Source organism: Bufo gargarizans, chromosome 2, assembly GCF_014858855.1.
Source record: "Bufo gargarizans isolate SCDJY-AF-19 chromosome 2, ASM1485885v1, whole genome shotgun sequence".
Lineage (NCBI taxonomy): Eukaryota > Metazoa > Chordata > Amphibia > Anura > Bufonidae > Bufo > Bufo gargarizans.
In genome coordinates, this window is record NC_058081.1 from 295,150,958 (window position 1) to 295,171,772 (window position 20,815).

The 20,815-nt window shown below is 36.9% G+C and overlaps 1 protein-coding gene across 1 annotated transcript in view; it reads right to left on the minus strand.

Annotated features, from left to right (window-relative positions):
- SYT1 (synaptotagmin 1) overlaps positions 1–20,815 on the minus strand; it is a 361,940-nt gene that overhangs the window by 151,182 nt on the left and 189,943 nt on the right. Inside the window, exons 4-5 of the mRNA XM_044277107.1 lie at positions 8,900–9,040; positions 1,584–1,751 (exon numbers count right to left, since the gene is read on the minus strand). Of these exons, the coding sequence (XP_044133042.1) occupies positions 1,584–1,751; positions 8,900–9,040 (309 nt within the window). The remainder of the gene's footprint in view (positions 1–1,583; positions 1,752–8,899; positions 9,041–20,815) is intronic.

The window sequence follows — 20,815 nt, forward strand, 5'->3', positions numbered from 1 at the left end:
GCAGCCATTTGTATCTGATATAGCAGGGCATATTGAGATTTGCACAAGGCACAACAGATGGCATGTGATTTCATTGTACGTTGTACGTTCTGATGCCAAGCTCTAGGGCATTGTTTCACTAGGAAATTCTCCTAAATTGAACTAACAAAGGTACATTCCTAATATCCATTTATAATCTACCTCAAATGCTGACACTCTATAAACAGTGCTACAAATCATTAGTTCAAAAACTCGCTTCACTATTATCTACCGTTATCTGAACAATTCTTTGTCATAATGAAAGCCTTTCTGTCTTCACACTGATTAGGGCTGGCCTGCCCAACCTCTTCCTGTCATTGGGTGCAACACAAAGTGGACGCTGATAGAGCATGGAATGCCTTTTATTGAAACTAATAGGAAAAGGTAGGTCTGAGTCATATAGTTCTTTGCTCTGAACATTCCTGATAGAATGCAATTAGTTTTTTTTAAAAGCATTACATGAAACAGGTGACCTCTATAAGGTAACATGTTGAATTCAGAATACATTTAGGGCTATTTCACAGATTGTTAACATCTTTAAGGGGGACATGTCACCTCTCCAGACACGTCTTTTGTAATAACTACTTGCATTTACCTTGTAATAACAATTCTGGAGCATTTATTCTTATGACTCTGTGCTTGCCATGCCTTTGTTATTACTATTAGAGGGTTATGATTAATAAACAGCTTACAGTAAGGGTACAGATGGGGGTTACCAGTTGAGGTTGTGTCCCTGCACTATGTGACACCAACAGCGCTGATTGGACTGAGGCAGACACACCCACTAGTGATAACACTCAGCAGTACCTTTACTGCAGACTGCTGGCAATTTATTTGTAAACTTCTACCAGGAATAATAAAGGAATAGCACAACATGGAGTCATAAGAATAGATTCTCCACAACTGTCATTGTAGGTAAAACTGACATGTCAGTAGAGTTTACAGGTATTTTTTAAATACAAGAAAAGTAAATAAAATGAAAAGTTCTTTATAATTTTTCACAAACATTTTGGTGGTCTTTTTATTTGTTAAGATTCTGAACATGCATGTACCTCAAAATAGAGTATACATTTATTGAATATTGAATTGTTATTGAAAAAGCCACAAAAAAGGCCACAAAATGTTGTGAGTGACTCCTGCCTTAGATATCCTGATAAGCCTGGTTTGGTTTTTATTGGCTATAATTTACCAAATATTTAATAACCATTATTTGAATCCATATGGCTAGGTTTCAGATTTGGTTGTAAAACACGTTATTCACTCATTGCATTTTATGAAAACTGGCAAAATAGTTGAAATGGTTGAGTCATGAGACATTGCATAAGTGAAAATGTATCTCTTCTCATCCTATCATTTAATTTATCTATCTGTAATGATAATCTGGTTTGATCACTTTTATTCCTCACGCTACTCATGAGCCATTTTAACCATGAGATTCGAGACATATTTTATATTCGGTAGATCTAATTTGTATAGTACATATTAAACAGCAAATACCCAGGACAATTCAAACAGATCTCTAAAATGTCCATGCAATAGGCAAGAAACAATGGAATAGGGAATACCTTAAAAGTGAACTGCTCGTTGAATACAGGGTTAAGGGTCTTTCTGTGGACCTTCGTTTCAAATTTCTTCTTTTTATCTGGCAGCAAAAATAACTTCACATAAGGATCAGATGTACCTCCCATATCTAAAGCTGGTAGCTCGGCAGCTTGAATTATCCCCACCATCAGCTAAAAATAGAGCAAAAGAGAAATGACATTCAACTCAGAATGTAATAATACAAATCATACTCCATTCCTCCCTACACTTGGATTATACATGATTTCTAATCCACATCTTCTTCTTCTCATTCTTTAAATATCTATAAAAACTGGGAGGGTGCTCCAGAATTGTATGTATAGTCAGCTATAGAAAATGAAGACATTTTTAATTTGAACATTTCAAGCCAATTTTAATTTTAAATTTCTAAATATGGTAGTTGGTGCCCAGCACTTAGCTTACTTATATGATAAACTGGTGCTTATTTTTTTCACGTTTTCAATATGATTTGACCATTTTCCAGAAACTCAGGTTATGGTTTAGTTATAAATGTTCCTCTTAAAAATAACAAAGAAATACTGGAAAAAGCAGCCCCTGATCTAGACAACTCATTGCAATCATGTATTACATAATGCCTCATTCATTTAAAACTGATGATGAGTAATATAGTATTTCTCCTGCGCAGTGGCTTTAGGGGCAATGAGGTGTCACCTTCAGGTTTCAGTATTTGCAACCATGGCTTATCATCAAGTGGAAAATCTTTTGAGGAAAAGTAGTCTTCATTTTACAATCCTTTGAAATTAAAGGGCTTCTCCAACCTACAGATATTAATGAACCATCCAGCAGTAAGATCATCAATATCAAATTGGTGGGGGATCAGCAGGGGTGGATTGGCCACAGATCTTACAGGGAAATTTCCCTGTGGGCTGATGCCCATGTGGCTGCTGGAGCCTCATAGCTAGCAAGTGGAAGTTTTTGGGGATGTACTGTATTTTATTCTGCTGGCAGCAGTATTTTGTGATGGACTATGGTATTTGGCTCTGTTAGGGTGGTATGATAGAAACATAGAATGTGTTGGCAGATAAGAACCATTTGGCCCATCTAGTCTGCCCAATATACTGAATACTATGAATAGCCCTTGGCCCTATTTTATATGAAGGATGGCCTTATGCCTATCCCATGCATGCTTAAACTGTTTCACTGTATTTGCAGCTGCCACTTCTGCAGGAAGGCTATTCCATGCATCCACTACTCTCTCAGTAAAGTAATACTTCCTGATATTACTATTAAACCTTTGCCCCTCTAATTTAAAACGATGTCCTCTTGTAGCAGTTTTTCTTATTTTAAATATTCTCCCCTCTTTTACCTTGTTGATTCCCTTTATGTATTTAAAGGTTTCTATTATATCCCCTCTGTCTCGTCTTTCTTCAAAGCTATACATGTTAAGGTCCTTTAGTCTTTCCTGGTAAGTTTTATTGATGTGCCACAATATGGTAAATCTGGTCCCTCCTACTTGTGTTGGCCCTGACTTTCATGAATTTGGATTTGACTACAAAATGGGGCCACTTCTAGTATTTTTCCCAGGGCCACTTTAAGGTCCCAGCCCGCCCCTGGGGATCAGTGAGGGTCTACCACCCAGAACCTGTACCAACCAGCTTCTGTGGCACTGGATACTATAAAGTGCATAGAGCTAGAGGCAGACAGCTTCATACGCTGTGCAGTGGCCGTACCGAGGTACTGCAGCTAAGCTCCCATTAAAGTGAATGGTAGCTATGCTTCAGTACATGGACACTTGGAACTACACAGTGTATGGAGTTGTACAAAAAAGGAAATGTCAATAGCATTTAGGAGTCATGCCTACATGGGTATAACATTAGCCCTCGCAGCTCTGCTGAATGTCAGAGAAGGTAATCTATATTACAGCCCAATGATCAACACTTTGAGAAGCCATTCTGAAGATATAATTGTACGAGCATTAGGAAATCATAGCACATATGTAAAAAGGTATTTTCCCTGTGAAAAGTTTTCTTCAAAATCTTTATTTCATGAAAGTCAGTACATTAATGAAATGAGATAATACATTTACTATATTGTAATCAGTAGTACTTTACTTTATTATGTAGTTAAGGTATGTTAAGATATGCTGAAATTGTAGATAAATAAGGAAAAGTGCAAAGACTTCCAAAATATTGAAAATTTAAGACATAAAAAGGAGACAATGAAGACATTTCAAAGAGAGAGATATTGAGACGTTTGCTCTATTGTATTAATAGCCTTCTGCAAGAGACATATCTAAACAGCACCTATAACTTTATATGAAAAACAGAAAAATTAGTCTATGATTTTTACCCAGTGGAGTGGAAACATTATTCCCTTCCTCTTCTGGAATGTTTGCTGCAAATAAGTCATCATGCTCATACAGAGTTCTTTGGTCATGCCTCCCTTTGAAGCCCAGTGAAATGTATTATGCTAGGTGAATAACAATTAGACTTCCAGAAACATGAATTATGGAATAACTGTATATTACAGGTCCATGCATTTTACTTCTAACTATAGTTTAAGGGGCCTTTCACACTGCTAGTTTTGAAAATAGAATTTGGTGCAGCTGTCGCTCCAAAAGCGTCAAGATCATCTCGTATTGGTTTCATTGGGAGACCATACTGCTATTGATGAGGCTACGTTTTTTTCCTGTGACTAAATCGAGATAGAACATGCCCGTTCTTGGTGCAGCTGCAGCCATAAACCACATCCTCCCATTGAGTACAATTGAAGGAAGATCCCATGCAGCCACCCAGCAGAACCTGCTGCCAAATTCTGTTCGCAAAAGCCAACATGTGAATGGCCCTTCATAGTCTCGAAGTAGCAGTGATGATTATGGTTGCATTTATGGACTAGAATATTTTTTATGGGCTGGCTCTGAAAAACATTAAAACATTTTGTATAAACACATTTTCCAAAACAGTGGCCTACTTACCAAAAGCTTTTATATTTGAAACCGCCTTAGCAAAATCTAAGTTACATATTACTTGGTAACTATGGGTAAAAGGTTTATCCTTCTGTTAGATAATTTTAATAAATGAGATCCACTATATTAAAAGATACAACTATTTTATAGAATAGTTTAGTGTAAATTGTACCAGATCTGTCAAATTGTTCAATGTAATTGTCTACTATGGCTATGATAGCAGCTGAACTTTTTTCTTCTTGATATTTTGAGTTTTAAGAACTTGTCTTGTCTTTGTGAACTATTTCTGTGGCATTAAACTGTTGTGCTCTATTGAAATTAAAGCAGCCAGAAGTCTGTTAGCCATGTACATCTGTGTAGTCCCATAAACTGTATAAGAAAAAATTACTCTTGTGTTCTTTAAATTCCCTCTCAGAAGGTCAACCTAATATGTCCAGTGATGGTGGGAAGAAGCTTCTTTTAATCCGCTGATTCCTACTGTCTGGTCGGTATACATTAGAAAAAAATCACCCTTACACCTGCGTACAAAAGTATCTGGGTGGTCTGATTGACCTACTGAGCATTTTGACCACCTGAACTGACACATGGTGGATATTCTGAGAGGGAATCAATTAGGGAGTGCAATAATGAGTAGCTAACAGCAATCACTAGACAACAGCAATTTATTAAAAGATTCTGTTTGAAAGATTACTTGTGTGATCTAACAGAGTAAAATAAAATTTATCTTGGGACAATCCCATTAGAAGCTGCGAGGATAAAGGAAGCAATGACACACCAGCTAAACACGGTTTAATTGTACAGCACTTAGTTATGTTCCCATGTGACAGATTTATGGCAGAAAGGTTTTAAATGAAAGCCTGTTCCACACATCTGATTCACATTCAGACAGAATTTATGGACCAGGAGCAGAAATATCTGCAACAAATATGCCATATGCCCTTATGGATCCATTCATTTCAAATCTACACATACTATGGCTTTATTCTTCTATTCAGTATGTGCTAGAGAAGAGAAAATGTCACTTGATAATTGTTCTATATCTATATGGCTATATGGCATCCTGATGGATTTGATGGACATACTGTAGACAAGGAGCATTGCAAGTATTCCTTAAAGTATTATTTAAAATGAAGTTGCATGTCTTAAAAATTAAATTATGACTATGGAAAATTATTTAATGTAACGTATTGTTATTTTTTCTATACCATATACTGAAAAAGTAGCAGAATTTCTTGAATTGAAAATTGCCTCAATCATACCCTACATCTTTGTATGTAACTCCACTGCAGCAGAAACTGTACCAATAATCTTTGAAGCCTCAGGTCACCGAAATCGGTTCTGATATATTCTAGCACAAGTCTGTGCATTTACAATAGTATACAGGACAATTGTTCTGCACACACTTTACACGGTAGGAGAGTTCAATGACTTTTCATTTGACTTTGTGACAAAAAGAACTCGTATAATTGCTTGCTTTCAATAAAGTTCACATTTATTTTCATCTGCAGACAGAAAGTGAGATGTGTTTGTAAGGACCAATTTATTCCACTTATTATTCTTTGGCAGGATTTAGCTGTTTGAGGTTTATAAAGTCCCCCATTGATTTAATGATATTCTCTGAGTATTGAGTGGTCAGTAACAATAGAAAGGAACAGAAGAATTGTGCGCCTGCATTGGCTAAGAACATTAAGATGAGGTCTCTTTGATCCGCAGGCTCCTGGATTTGCTTTATTTGAAATGCACTTACGTAAAATCAAAATTATAGTCTATTTCTTCCTCTCTCTCAAATACGGCCTCAATGTGTTTGGAAACAAACATGTATTTATATTGTCCCAATAAAGGGGCAAAAACATTGTTTCTCTTAAAGGGGTTTTCAGGTATTATTCATTTTTAAGCAAGTGTCCACTGAAATATAAGATTAATACTTACCTGCTCCACGCTGCTGCATCCGTTTTCTTCCTCTTCTGGTCCCCTTACTATTTGCATCCAGCAGTGCATGGGCATGGTCACATGCACCGCTCCAGCCAATGACTGTCTTCAGAGTTGATGAGGCCACAAGAAGCATGTCACTATTGAAACCGGTCATGAATTGCTGGATGAGAACAGTGTAGAGACTGGAAGATGGAGACAGTGGAGGCAGCGAGGAGGACTAAAGTGGGATGCAGCAGGTAAGTATGAATCTTCTATTTCAGGGGGTTTTCAACATTACAAGAAAATGTATTTAAAAATAGGTGAACAAATAAACAAATTTTGCTTCTTCACAAATTATTGGGTGTTGAAAGTTTATTTGCAAATAGTATTGGAGTGTACCCATCCAAACATTGCAAGTGAGAGCATGGGTCTTCAAGACTTTTTTATCCTAAAATAATTTTGAAGGTTGGTAAAGCACAGGGATGGATTGTATAACTGCCTCCTTGAGCTAAATGAATGGTCATATGGAAAGTTCCAGACCTGCATTAACACAAGCCCTTAGTGATATCCTGCCTGTGCTTAATGCACAGCATAAGCTTGACATCCTCATATCACCATTCAGTAGGTCATTGTAAGGACTATGTTTGCTTAGTTTGGAGCTCTAAAGTGGACAGAATGAAAACACAGTATACAAGGAATCCTGTAAGGGTGGAAAAGTAATTTCTGAAATGCTCACTTTGCTACGGACCTCTTTTGTGAGTGACTGTGTCCACAGGACTGTGAAAATAACTGAATGTGGCCTAGTAGATCTGTCCATGTCCTACTTCATTCTCCTGTCTTTCTGGGACAAGTAGGACAGGTTTAACCAATACAACTGGGACATTCAACAGGGACATTTCCAAGATTGTGAATAAACACCAGCAAGAGTGACCAAAGTCAAACCTGTGGAAACCAATCACCATCCACAAGCTTATCTGGGCAAAAGACATAATGGAGTCTATCCCAGGGATCTCTGCTGTCATAGCTAAAACTACTGGAAGACCATGGCATATATTAGGTTGACTAAAGGCAGAAGGTCTCTGGACTGACTGTCCCTTTAAGGGTCTCTGCTCTTGATGACTGTCATGCACACTGTTGGATAATGCTACAGCAGTTGATGCTTGAAATACCTAGTCACTAAAGAAGCCCTTTAAACTCTGTACCCCTTCTTGCAGCAACCATTTGCACAGTTCCTATTGGATTCCCTAGAGAATGAACCCTGTTGCAAGTAGCAGCCTAACCTATCAATCAGTACTTTATTAATTAGTTCCTGGGATCCATATGGCTAAGGCTATGCTTGCCAGAAAAGAATGTTTATACACTGCAAGCGGATGTCCATCCAGGGCTGCCAAAGACTGGTTTGTAGCCTACTTAGAGAGTACTCTATCATAGGCAGTCCATAAACAGAGCAGAAGATTGATCTCCTTCTCTCTATCTTCTTGGTATGCCTGTCTTTCAATACACTTTCAGGCCTTAGAACCACTCTCCCTTCCCTCTTTGTTTTCACTGCCCATCCCCTGTAAACTGTATGTTGTTTGTTGAATGACAACTATTGAGCATCTTTATTAGAATGTTGCTGTAGTGTGCAATGTGTATTTTATAATATTTATTGTACTGTTATGCACCTTGGACTTCATTGTGTAATACTGCATGTTTGTATTAGACAACTGATACATTTTCAAGAAAACAAAAGTGCCTTCTAAAATTCTCATCTTGCCCAATTGATGGTGCACCACTGAGATGGAAAAGAGAGATGAATTCTTGAATTGTTACACCATTCTTTTTCTAGTTAGACTGGAGCATGAGGTGAGCAGGTACTGTGTCTGTCTAGGGTGCAACATTCAAAGGTCAGCAGGAATATTGCTAATGACAAGCTTTTTGACTTATAGCTAAGCATATCATTTGTTCTCCTATTACCATGGTTGCAACTCCTGAAAAGTACATAAGGATCTCCTTTCACTCATTTAAGAAATTTACAATGTATTAGTTCTGAAGAATTGTGGACCTGTGGTCCCCATTAAACACCATACAGCTATCCAGCTTCTAGTTATTTATTTATTTTCTTTAGGGAGGGGGGAGGAATTGAGTTTTTAGTGGTTTAACACCCATGTACAATGCATCTAAGGCCTTTCTTATAGATATACCACAAATATGTGTCATGTGAACGCTATTTTAATTAGCACTTCTGTGTTATGTAAGGCAAGAGCTTTTGGAAGAGTGTTTATGAGTCACTGAATGCTGTATTAATTAGCACATCCCTTTACCAACATATAAGCACTGGAATTAACAACTTCTCTATCCAAAAAATATATAGGGACTGAGTAGTTTTGCTACCTGAACACAAAGGCTTAATCCTAACCAGGCTTACATATTGTACATTAAAAATACAGGACAAATTTCAATTAAGCAGAAATGTTATCTAACCTGATTATTTTGGAAATCATAGTCCAGTGAATACTGAAGTTTTCCAAGCTTCTCTTCTTCTTTTGGTTTTTCTTTGTCTTCTCCATCAGTTAAACCAGTCTCAGCATCATCATCATCATCATCATCATCATCCTTTAACGCCTGTTAAAAAAATGTATGAAATAAATGAGGTTTTGTTACGATTCTTGTATTCGGCACTTAAAGCTATGCAGTAGGTTTTCAATGGAATGCCATGACTTTTGATGGTTTTTTTTCATACTGTAGATCTATGTGCTTAGCAGGCAGCAAAAAATTAAGAAAACTGATTTTTTTTAAATGAAGGCAGGCATATTAGATACACATTTCCACTAAACTATGATATGTGAATACTGCATAATGCTTGATAAAAAATCAATTTGACCTAAACTTAACACATGCCTATAAGCAGTATTGCAAAAAAATATATTAAAAGTTACAAACCAATGAACTCAAGTCATTTCTGCATGCACTATATCAAGGGTCATTCCAGAACTATAGCTGACCAGTTCTTGAGTTTCATTAAAACTTTTCAAACATGTCAAAAGTGCCAATCTTCAATATATTTAACCAGAATAAAACATGCTATCATTGAAATGGAGGCTCGTGAAATAAAAGTTTTTCTAGGTTCATTGTTTACTTCATACTTTTTGAAGTAAATTCAGGCCGAACCAAATTGATTTTTCATTGTTTAGATTTTATTCAATTATTTAGGAATTGTTTGTTAGTAATTAAGCTGTAGCTTAGCAATTTAATTAACTAGAGATTTAGCCTAACTTTTTAAATAGCTAAAAGAAAGCTTTTGTGTTCTTGCTGCCTTCCAATATCATTTATAAATTGAATGCTTCTCCACATTATAGTTCATTCTGATCGTATATGATTGTGAATGTTTGGTGTTCCATAAGTTAACTATGTGGTACATAAAAATCTATTTTACAATGGTAGTGATCCTTGTACTTCTGCTAATATCTTCTTTTTTTAATTTAAAAAGGGTTGCTCAAGATTTCATTAAAAAGGCTTGCATTTTATTCAGAAATTGAGTCACTCTTTTCTATGGGATATTTCTGGAATTGCAAGTTTTTCTCATTTCTCATGTAGTGATGGCCTACAATACTAGACACAAACAATATTGGACACTCACTCCCTTTTTTTTCTATTATTACATATTACTTCTTGAACTCAAAGAAGTAATATAATTCATAAAAGACAGTTGGATGCCTTGTTAATAAAGCTGACTAAACAATAGAGATTAACGAATAGAATCAAAAATTCCAAAATTTTACCAAATCTTTTTTTATTTTTTTTTTAAAGGTCTAATATTGATGAACCCGTATTTTGTGTGATTTGATTCTGGAGACTCAAGAAAGAGAAAGACTCAAATTGAATCTAACAGCCGTTTTGGCCAAATCAGAACAGCATTTAATTTTAAGAAATTTGCTCATCTTTGGTAAACAATTTAACAATTCTGAAATTTGGCAGGACAGGAATTCTTAGGATAGCAGCATCTATTGGGTGGTAGCTGTACTTAGTTACTGCAGCGCTGCGCCATATTTTTGGGTGCAGAACACCATGTAGCATTGTCAGTACTGTTACGTCAGCACATTGGAGTAATGTGACATCCATGGTGATGGCATGGTGGCTGTCTGCATGACAAAGGAGGTTCACACGAGGCTCATGGTAAAATAAGTATGTTTTAAGACACTTGACTTATGTTGGAAAATTCTATTATCATTAGTAGCAACTAGATCATTATTTCTCTAACCCACTTTCTGGGCACTTTGTCATCTCAATAAAGAATCACATTGAATAGACTGTTATACTAGTGTGCATTATACCCTTGGTATAACAGAATAGGCTATATAATTTTGGACTGGTATGTCACAACCAGGGATATTTTTGCCTCCAGTCTCTCTGTGAAGGATATGATGGACTGCTGCTTACCAATAAATTGTACATTTTGGAAAACTATTTACTATTCTGAGATACCTGGTGCCATATGCTGATCTGTGTCATTATGTACATGACCTAGAAAGTTTGAGTTTATATATTAGACCACGCAAAGATTTTGCAAAGTTTAAATTAGTCAACTGTTTGTATGAACACAGTTTATTAATTCTACACCACAGATTATCTGATTTGTGAAGTACATTTCAATATATTTTCACAGTAATACACAGAATGATTTGGCTCCACAATTCATGATACCTGCCAAGAAGCCATCAGCATATGAAACAAAAACAACAAAAACTTAGTGATAAATGTTAACTAAGGAATATATCTGGCACAACATTACATAACTAATGCCAGTATGTTAAATGATTTTTTTTTAAATCACTGCAGTAAAGTCTATGGGCAAAACGGCAGCTTTACTGCACAAGTCGTCAATCACATTTAAGCTATTTAGCCAAATATATTTTGTGTTTCTCCTCAAACCAAGCCCCAGATGACATATCAGAGACCCATTAAAATGATTTAGATGGGGTTTTACATTTTATCATTAACTGCTAGTTTTGTATACTATTTACAAAAAGCAAACTGAATTATCTTAAAAATTATTTTGGTAATGTATAAGCAAATGTATAAGTAATGCTTAAAGGGAACCTTTTAGGCTAAACATGGTGGCTAATGTGCAGGCAAAGTATAGAGCAGGAGAAGCTGAGCAGATTGATATATAGTTTTTCAGGAAATGATGCATTGTAAATTGTACTTCATTCATTTAAATCTCTGTCCTTTTAATGTTTGGGTGTCCAGTGGGTAGTTTTATTCAGTAGGACTTCTGTGCATAGAAAGCACAGGGATATAAATACATAAAATATACCTAATCTTTTCCAACAATACTATGTATCAATCTGTTTAGCTCCCTCTGCTCTGTAACATGCTACCCATGGATAGGTCTGCATGTACAATATGAAAAGTTCTCTTTAAAGAGGTTATTTAACCCTTTCTACCACAGAGGTTTTTTAGTTTTTTGTGTTTTCATTTTGCGCCCCTTGGCCTCCTAGAGCCATAACTTTTTACTTTTCCATTCAAATAGCTGTGTGAGGGTTTGTGTCTTGCGAAACTTTCCAATACCACCATTTAATATTGCATATGATATTGTGGGATGCAGGAAAAAAATTCCAAATGGGATAGAATTGGAAAAAATATGCAATTCCGCCAAAGTTTTATGGGTTGTTTATTTATGACGTTTGATGTGCAATAAGACTGACCAGTTAATTTTATTCTACAGTTCAGTACAAATCTGGCAATTCCTTCTATGTGTAGTTTTATAGAGTTTTGGAGCTGTGTGAAGGCTCATTTTTTGCTAGGCGATCTGTAATTTTCATTGATACCATTCTGGCGTGTGTACGACTTTTTGATAGCTTTTTATAAAAAATTTTGAGCTAAATGAAGCGACAAAAAAAGGTGAATCACCCATTTTTTTTTTCCATTTTGTCGTTTGCTGTATGGTAAAAACATTTTTATATTCTTATAGTATGGGTGTTTTCGCAAGCAACAATACCCATGATGTGTATTTTATTTTTTATTTTTTTGGGGGGGGACTTATTATATTTAAAAAAAAAAAAATATTTGTAAAAACTATTTTTTGCACACTTTTTTATTGTTCCTATCGGAAACTATAACAAGTAATCACCAGATTGCTATTCTCAGACTCCAATGCATTAGCATTGGAGTCTGTGAGAAATGTACTAGTTTCCTATGGTGCTATATGCAGGGGCTTTATAGGAAACACTATGCAGGAGCCTCTTGTCACTCAATGACAGGGGCTGTCGCATTCATGCTCCGGCTTCTCTGATCGCCACTGGAGGGAGCCAGAGCATACCTGTAAGCAAGCTATTCCAGGTTTTCGCGCACTGGGATGCCATGGTCTGGATTGACCATGGCATCCGAAGTGTTAAATGTCCGTGACCGGCATTATCGCCGGTCGTGGACATGAGTTGCACGTGTCTGCTATATGAAACAGGATGCACCCCGTTGCTATGGCACCCGCTCCGCTCAGGATCTGAGTTACTGCCATACAGAGGGCCATAGATGTGCCTGATTTATTAAGAAGCATCGGCCAGGGGCATAGGAATGCCAGCCTTGATAAATCTTGAGCTTATAAATCTCCACGCAAAAGGTGCTTGTTTGTTTGTGGGGGAATAATGACAATATATAAAGCAAGTACTACTGAGCCCTTCCATCATGGAAACGCTCACTAGTATGCAGCATGCATTCGCCACTCCCTGTGCTGCTCTGCACAGTCCTTTTAACGTACAACGTCAGGTGTTGTGCATGCACTACGTCCTGATGCTGTGCAATGTTAGGTCACAGAGCATCGTGGGCCAGGGAAAAACAGGGCGCAGTGAGTGCAGGAAGAGCAGCTGGATATACAGACTGACAGTACTGTCTGAAACATTAGAAGTAATGTCATTTAGTTATGTTTGGTCTGATATGAGGTTTGATATAGCGGTCTGATTTTGGGGTCTGATATGGGTGTTTTATCTGAGGTTTGATATGGAGTTCTGATCTGAGGTCTGATGTGGGGGTATCTTCTGAAGTCTTTTATGCAGGTCTGATATTGGGGTCTGATAGGGGAGTCTGATTTAGGGGTCTTATCTGAGGTCTAATATAGGGGTCTGATTTGAGGTCTGATGAAGCTTGGGGTCTGATCTGAATTCTGATGAAAAATATTTTTTCAGATTTTCCTCCTCTAAAACCTAAATGTGTCTTATAATCCAGTCATCTTATAAAGCAGAAAAATACAGTAATTACCCATCTCTTTAGGATTTTATAAGCAATGCAGCCACCATTAGGTGCAGGATATTTGCCTAAATAGGCTTTGATTAGCATGGTGAAGAACAAATCTAGTCTTGAATAGTTAAAAGCTCACAAAGTGATGCAAATTTCAGGGCTTATATTTCTCTTAGTTGAAATGATATTATTAGGAAATGTAACATGAAGCATGCAATCGATCAGCAATTTTTGTTTCATAATTGATAAATATTTGCAGCAATTACACAATTTTAGCCATCTAATACAATTGTCTTTGTATTTGTGGGGATAACTCTATTTATGTTTGAATGAAATCAATTTAGTTCAGCCTCTTGATGTATTAAGCAGTGTTAAGCAGTAGATTAATCTCAATTGAGAAGCCCCAGCTGTCAAGACAACTAATCATAAAATGCTTCCACTATCTATGGTTTACCCAGATAGGAAAAAAAAACCTACCGCAAGTGACAATCCAGAACAGTCATGAGATACAACACAGAGGGGAAGGACACAGAAGAAAGAAATCAAATTAAGACGGCCACACATAACCATTAGTAAGAACCTTGGAAAAATGACCATTAGATATGCACTTCATTTACAGTTCATTGTGTTTATGGCACTGTCAATCCTGTTCTTCCGAATTCATGTCCTTCTCTAAAGTCATTTATATTTATGCATGCATTCTGTATGTGAAATTTACCACACAATACAGTGTTATTCAATCACCATTCATATCTATTGTCCATTTATACTTCCCATATCAATACTGATGTCCCTATTATAGTGCTATTAGCTTCATTTTCTACTACTGCTTTCCCATGCAACCCTATATTGCTTTGTTGGCAGGTGACCATACATGCTTCAACCTTGAAGATATGCTAAACGAGTTTTCCAGGATGCCAATATTGATTACCTATCCTACAGATAGGTTATCAATATCTGAAAAGTGGGGTACCCCCACAGATCAGCTGTTCCCTGTAGCCGCCGACACTGTGAAAACCATTTTGAATGGAGTAAAGTTCCATTCAAATTAAAGTGGGCATGCCGGGTTACTGAAGCTCAGCTGCCATAAATTTGAATGGGAGCTGAACTGCAGTAATCTAGCATGGCCACTAAACCTTGAATGGAACTGTGCTTCCTACTCAGTTCAAAATGCTAGTCCTAGTGCTGGCTATAGAATATTCCCTGCTCATGAGCACACTCCACATACCCCTTGTGCACCTTGGTCATATAATTACACTCAGCTGCGGGAAGGTGTTATCCTTGCAAACAAATATTCAAACAAGTGCTTAATTGGTTGCCATATATACTGTAACACCATTTTTTTCCCCTTTACTTTTTATAAATTACTTCCACTCTAATACAGTATATTCCAAGCATAATGCATGACAATTAGGTATCTATAACCACAGTCAAATAGTTGACAGGCTTTTCTTGAAATTACAGGAGATGAAAAAATGCTTGGCTATGCCATCTGATTGCTGGGGCTTCAACTGAGAGAAACCCCAATGAGGAGAGAGCTTGTTCCTGCACAGTCATGTTACCTTATACCCACTTTGTAGGAAAGTGCATCACAGCTCCATTCACTTGAATGAGTTCCCTGCATAGTGGGTGAAAGGAGAAAGCCGAAGTGGATTCTTCACCTTTCAGTCCGATAGGTAAGATTCCCAACTGAACATGAAATGATTGTATATCCTAACAATATTCTATCCTTTCTTTTGATGAGATTACTCCTGCAATATTTCACTCATATATCATACTTCCACATATACATATGCCTCAGCTTTATTCAATTCCATATAGCCATTTGTGCATGAAAAAGTGATACAAGTGGTTCTAAATTCACAAGTGTACGGTAACAACTATAAATGCTTGGAAACATTGCTTGATAATAACCATGGCCTGCTATGCATTAAATATAAATGACTTTAGGAGAAAAACATCAATAAAACCCTTTGAGAAATGTTATTTGGCATAATTCTAACAATATCATTGTAAAACTATTATCGTCCACATCTGGACCATTGACCACTCAAATGACAGCTCAATTCCCCTTACACTGTGGAATCAGCAATGAAATGTCACACAGAAGAACGTTTTTAATGTGCTAATATGTCTACTTCATGCCTTTATAAATATTTCAGATGCCTTCAAAGCATATTCCCTCTTGAAATAAATAGGTCATTTTTCCACAAAGTAACAGATAGTACATTATACAAAACTAAGTAACATAATAAATATAAAACATAAAAGGAAATAAGGTAAGAAAACAAAATGCTAAATAAAACACAAGAATAATAAAATAACAAAACACATTGTTAGTAACAGAATGGGGGTCATTTACGCCGAAGAAGTAAAGGTGAATGTCAAAACCTTTTTCTTTGTTTGGGAATAACTTCATGTTGATCCAGCACATGACTGCTTTTTTTTTTTTTCTCGATCTAGTTAGATTATTATGACCACCAGCTAATATCCAGAGTAACCACTGTGTTCAGCATAGAAAGCAGCTAGATAGTTCGGGAGTGACTCAGTAAGGTCTTAGTAGGTTGTCACAGGTATCTGGAGACATGCTGACTGCAGTGTATCCCACAACTGCTGGGGGATCCATAGAGTAAACATAACAATAGAGGTGGTCCCACACATGCTCAATTGGGTTAAAGTCTGGGGAATTGGGGGGGGGGGGGCTAAGGTAGAATTGGCCATGCGCTTCCAACCAATGTCAGACATTTCTAGCCATGTGACATGTCACATTGTCTTTCTGGAAGATCCCATCCACTGCAGGAAAAAAGCTTCTATGGGCATACATGATCTGCAAGGATAGATTCATACCTAATTTGGTTGAGTATGTCTTCCACATGGATGAGTGGTCCTAGAGAATGCCATGAAAACTTTTTTAAGACCATTACACTGCAACCAACAGCTGATGTTCTTCCATCACTGGTTGCATGGTGTTTTTCTCTGATGTTTCTCACTTGACACACCAACATCCATTAATTAAATGAACAGAAGACATGACTTATCAGAGAAGGCAACCTTTTGCCGATCAGTGGAGGTCCAATTGAAGCCTTTACTGCAGATAAAACTTTGTTAGCAGAGGTTCACCAATTTGTTGTTTTAGACACACTTTTGGTACCCCCTTAGTTCATTTTGGTGGTGAGCTGCGTATTGGTCCGCCCTTGCGTATCTTCTTAGCCTACATTGACCTCAGATCAATGGCACATGGTGAGCCGAAGTTTCTACATTGCTTATTTGCAATGGTGCCATTTGCCCACTCACAATACACTTTCACCAGAGTAGCATGTGAATAGTTCACAAACTGCGCAGTTTCAGAAATACTGCCACCCTTGGCCTGAAAGGAAATGATCAAATCGCCCATTTTACCCATGAGAGCATGAGGGATATGTGTGCAGACAGCACACCTTATATACCCACCAATACAGCTCACCACATGACTTCCTTCTTGTGCTACAGAATATGCTGCTGATGTCGAAAACAGGAAGTGATCATAATAATGTGCAATACGGTGTATTTCTTGCAGAGGAAACAGAGTGCCTGTCCAAATGCCCCTTTATGGGTCATTTTCATACCCAGAGCCAAAATGTCCAGATGTACTTTTGAATACATTGCTAATGTTTGTGTTGTTTTGAGGGTAAAATTGTGTTGAGCAAAAAGTTCGAGAAAATTTGATTTGCTACGAATCATACTTACCTCATCTATTTTCTAGTGACGGACCAGCCATCGCTATCTTGATTGAAGATCTCACATGAAGTTCCGTGCGCGGTGATATATGACCGGCCGGCCGACGTGATGATGTTATTATAGGCTGCGTGAGATTTTGCCCTAGATCTTCAATCAAGATGGCGGCTGCCAGCCAATTGTCATCAAATGGATGAAGTAAGTATGATTTAATTAATTTATTTTTAATTTACAATGTATTATTACTGTCAGATGCCGCGATCAGCTATGAACGCGACATCTAAATGGGTACAATGATGGGGAGCGGTGCAATCGCTGCTCCCTGTTATTGCGCCCTCTACTTACAAAGAAATGCACTTTGTGATGAAGTAATTTGTCACAAAGCTCATTTTTTTGTAAAATTTGGCAAAGCAGCCAAATTGATTTTTTTAATGCTTCGCTCATCTCTAGGGTAAGTGCAAAATAGTGCTGCCAATTAACATACTACAGTATTTATAAACCCCAAGTGTGGCGTCAGTCACATGCAACTACCGCGGCCTGGTAACAATGACTGACTTTGCCAGGATATTCTATCAATAATATAATGATCATTTTATCCTCAGTTTTTGAGAATTTAAGTAAAAAGTGACAACCAATATATCTGCACTCTTTGTTGTCAGAATAAATGTCCACTTTGGTGAAACCAAAAATGACAACACATCTGTAATTAGTTATGAAATAATTATCAAACTCTGGTTTCTGTTCTAACCTCTGATTAACTAATAAATGGACAGTGTGTAATTTAACTGGTCAAATTTGTTGTGACCATAAAAAAAATGTTCTACATTTTTCAAACTAACCCTTGGATCAGAATATTTTTGTAAATTTATGTATTTAACAATTTAGTAAAGCCATCAATTTATTCCAAAAAATATATCTGCCGCTCGCTGTTTTTTTTTTTCCTTATTTCACTGTCCACATCACTGCAATGATTGCGCATGCTCAGTTTAATCCTTAAACTGCCACAGCCCTATTTTTTGTTAGAAGCAGTGATAGCTACATGAATAGAGCTGCAATATAAAGCACATGCACCCTGAGATGGCAGATGTTAAAAGAAATAAGAACTGGGCAGCTAGATGCCTGATCTTTTACTTCTTGTGTAGATAAGCCATCGCCAGACCATGTCTGCAAAGAGCTTCTTGCCTCTGACTATTAAGGACACAGAGAGGGACAATTATGAAGGTTTTTATGCCAATATTGTGGCATAAAAAGTTTAGGGCACACTTTATTTTGCCATAATTTGAAACTTTTCAATTCTCTTGCCACATTTAAAAAGTGCAAAATTAGGAATTAGGTGGGGCTTGAGATTGAGATGGCATCCACTGATCACCAGAATTAATATCATTTAAGCCAGATACTGCCATAAATTATAGTTTAAATCGACACCAGCTCATATATGATGTAGATTTGAAAGTCTGGTGCACAGACTGCCTGGGAATGCCCCAAATTAAGAGGCAAAGGCTCATTCTGCACCGATGGACTTTGTGACGCCAGTCTTAGTATATCTGCTCCAGAGTGTCCATGTGTACGGGAAGGTGCGGGGGAGATAGCCGTCAGCCAAATGAGTCCCAGTTATCTAATGGGTATGGCTGGCTTTAGCCATAGTATCATTTAATTTTGTCCATATGACATAAAGTAGATCAGGGCTTTTTGATGTTATGGCATTCAGTCGTAAATGAACCCCACTGTCAATATAAAAGAGTCATTTATATAAACAAGTACAAAGTACCAAATGAATGAATGAAACAATCAGTCAATTGTTCAATTAGATTCCAACTCTCATTGTGCAAGTACAAGTTTGTTAATAAATCTGCGGGTAACAACATTCTTTTAGAATAAAACCTTATGTACATTTTTTGCAGAATATTGTAGGAAATGATCATTTTGATTAAAAAGAAAAAAAATTAGGTTTCTGCTGGAAAAAGAGAGATTGGTTATTTTGCTTTGATGGCTGCAGTTGACAAATTTATATGAAAAGAAAAATCCAATGAATACAGTAGTTTTTTTTTTTATTTTTATAAAGCTCAATTAGAAATGATGACTATTTCAGCATTGTGTGAAAATGTCATTAACAGATTTATTCTAACAGCTCAAGTACAGAAACATTAAAGACATGAAAAACTATATTTTAATTAACATAATCATAAACATGAAAACATATGTTAATTAAAGATCTACAAAGCAAAAGCACAATCGGTTTCTCGTCCTTAGTCGATTTGTTTGTACATGTGTTTCTGAGGCTTGCGTTTCTGTGTGATATATTACTTTTGCGTGTTTTTTTTGTGACCATTGAGTAGAATATTCACATTGGGTATACGAGGAAATTCCATAATATTCTACAAACAGGAATAGGGCAGAGTTACTACAGGGAAATCAAATTTCCTGCGTCTTCTCTCCATCTGCAGAATCCTTTACTGTGCTGGTATTCTTTCAGGGATGGGGTGTTGTTGCAGATGCTGATAGCTACCACAACCTCTTTCCTGTCCAATAAAAGGATATGGGCACTGTCCTGCAGGTATGTTTACAAGGGGCAGATTTATTACAGACATTTCTGCAACTGAAAATCCATTCAATACATGCGAATTGGGTTCTTTCTAGAGCATGTTCATGGATTTCTACAAATCCCATTCAGATGTATGGAAAAAGTTTTCAGGTGCAAACATTTCTACAATAAATCTGTTATATGTGAGCATGCTTGTGTATTTTGCTTATAGTTCAATAAACAGTATACTGCAGATCTATGATATGAAACAAAGAAATGTCTTCAATGAATCTGCCACATGTAAGCACACCCTAAAGAGAAGGATTTGGTCATGTAATTATATAAGGAATGACAAGAAGAGATTAAAGAAAGGTGAAAAGTGACATGTACAAACAACCAAGCTAAGTACAGATTTTTTTTTTACTTTAATCTTAAAATTTATATAAATATCTATATATTACAAGAACAGTTTTATATGTATATATGTACATTTAAAGAGGTTTTCCATGAGTAGAATATTGATGACCTATCTTCAGGATTGGTCATTACAGTCAGACCGGTAGTGGTCCGACTCCGAGCATCCTCAACAATCTGCTGTTTGAAGAAGCCTCTATGCTTTGGTGAGCTGCCTCTTCTTAGGACAGTGATGTCACAGTCATCAGTCATAGAGCCTATGTGCAGCTCACTCCCATTAAATAAATGGGCCTGGGCTACAATACCAAGAACAACCAGTATATAATGTACGGACAGTGCTGTACTTGGGACACTGTGAGTTGGCCACAGTGCTCAATGAAGCCTCTTCAAAAAACTGCAAAAATGGGGGCTGGGAATCAGACCCATCCTGAGGATACATCATCAATAGCCTACTCCCAGAAAACCCCTTTAACTATAAACTGCAAGTCATATTTAGTAGAGTTTACTGTAGCAAAAGT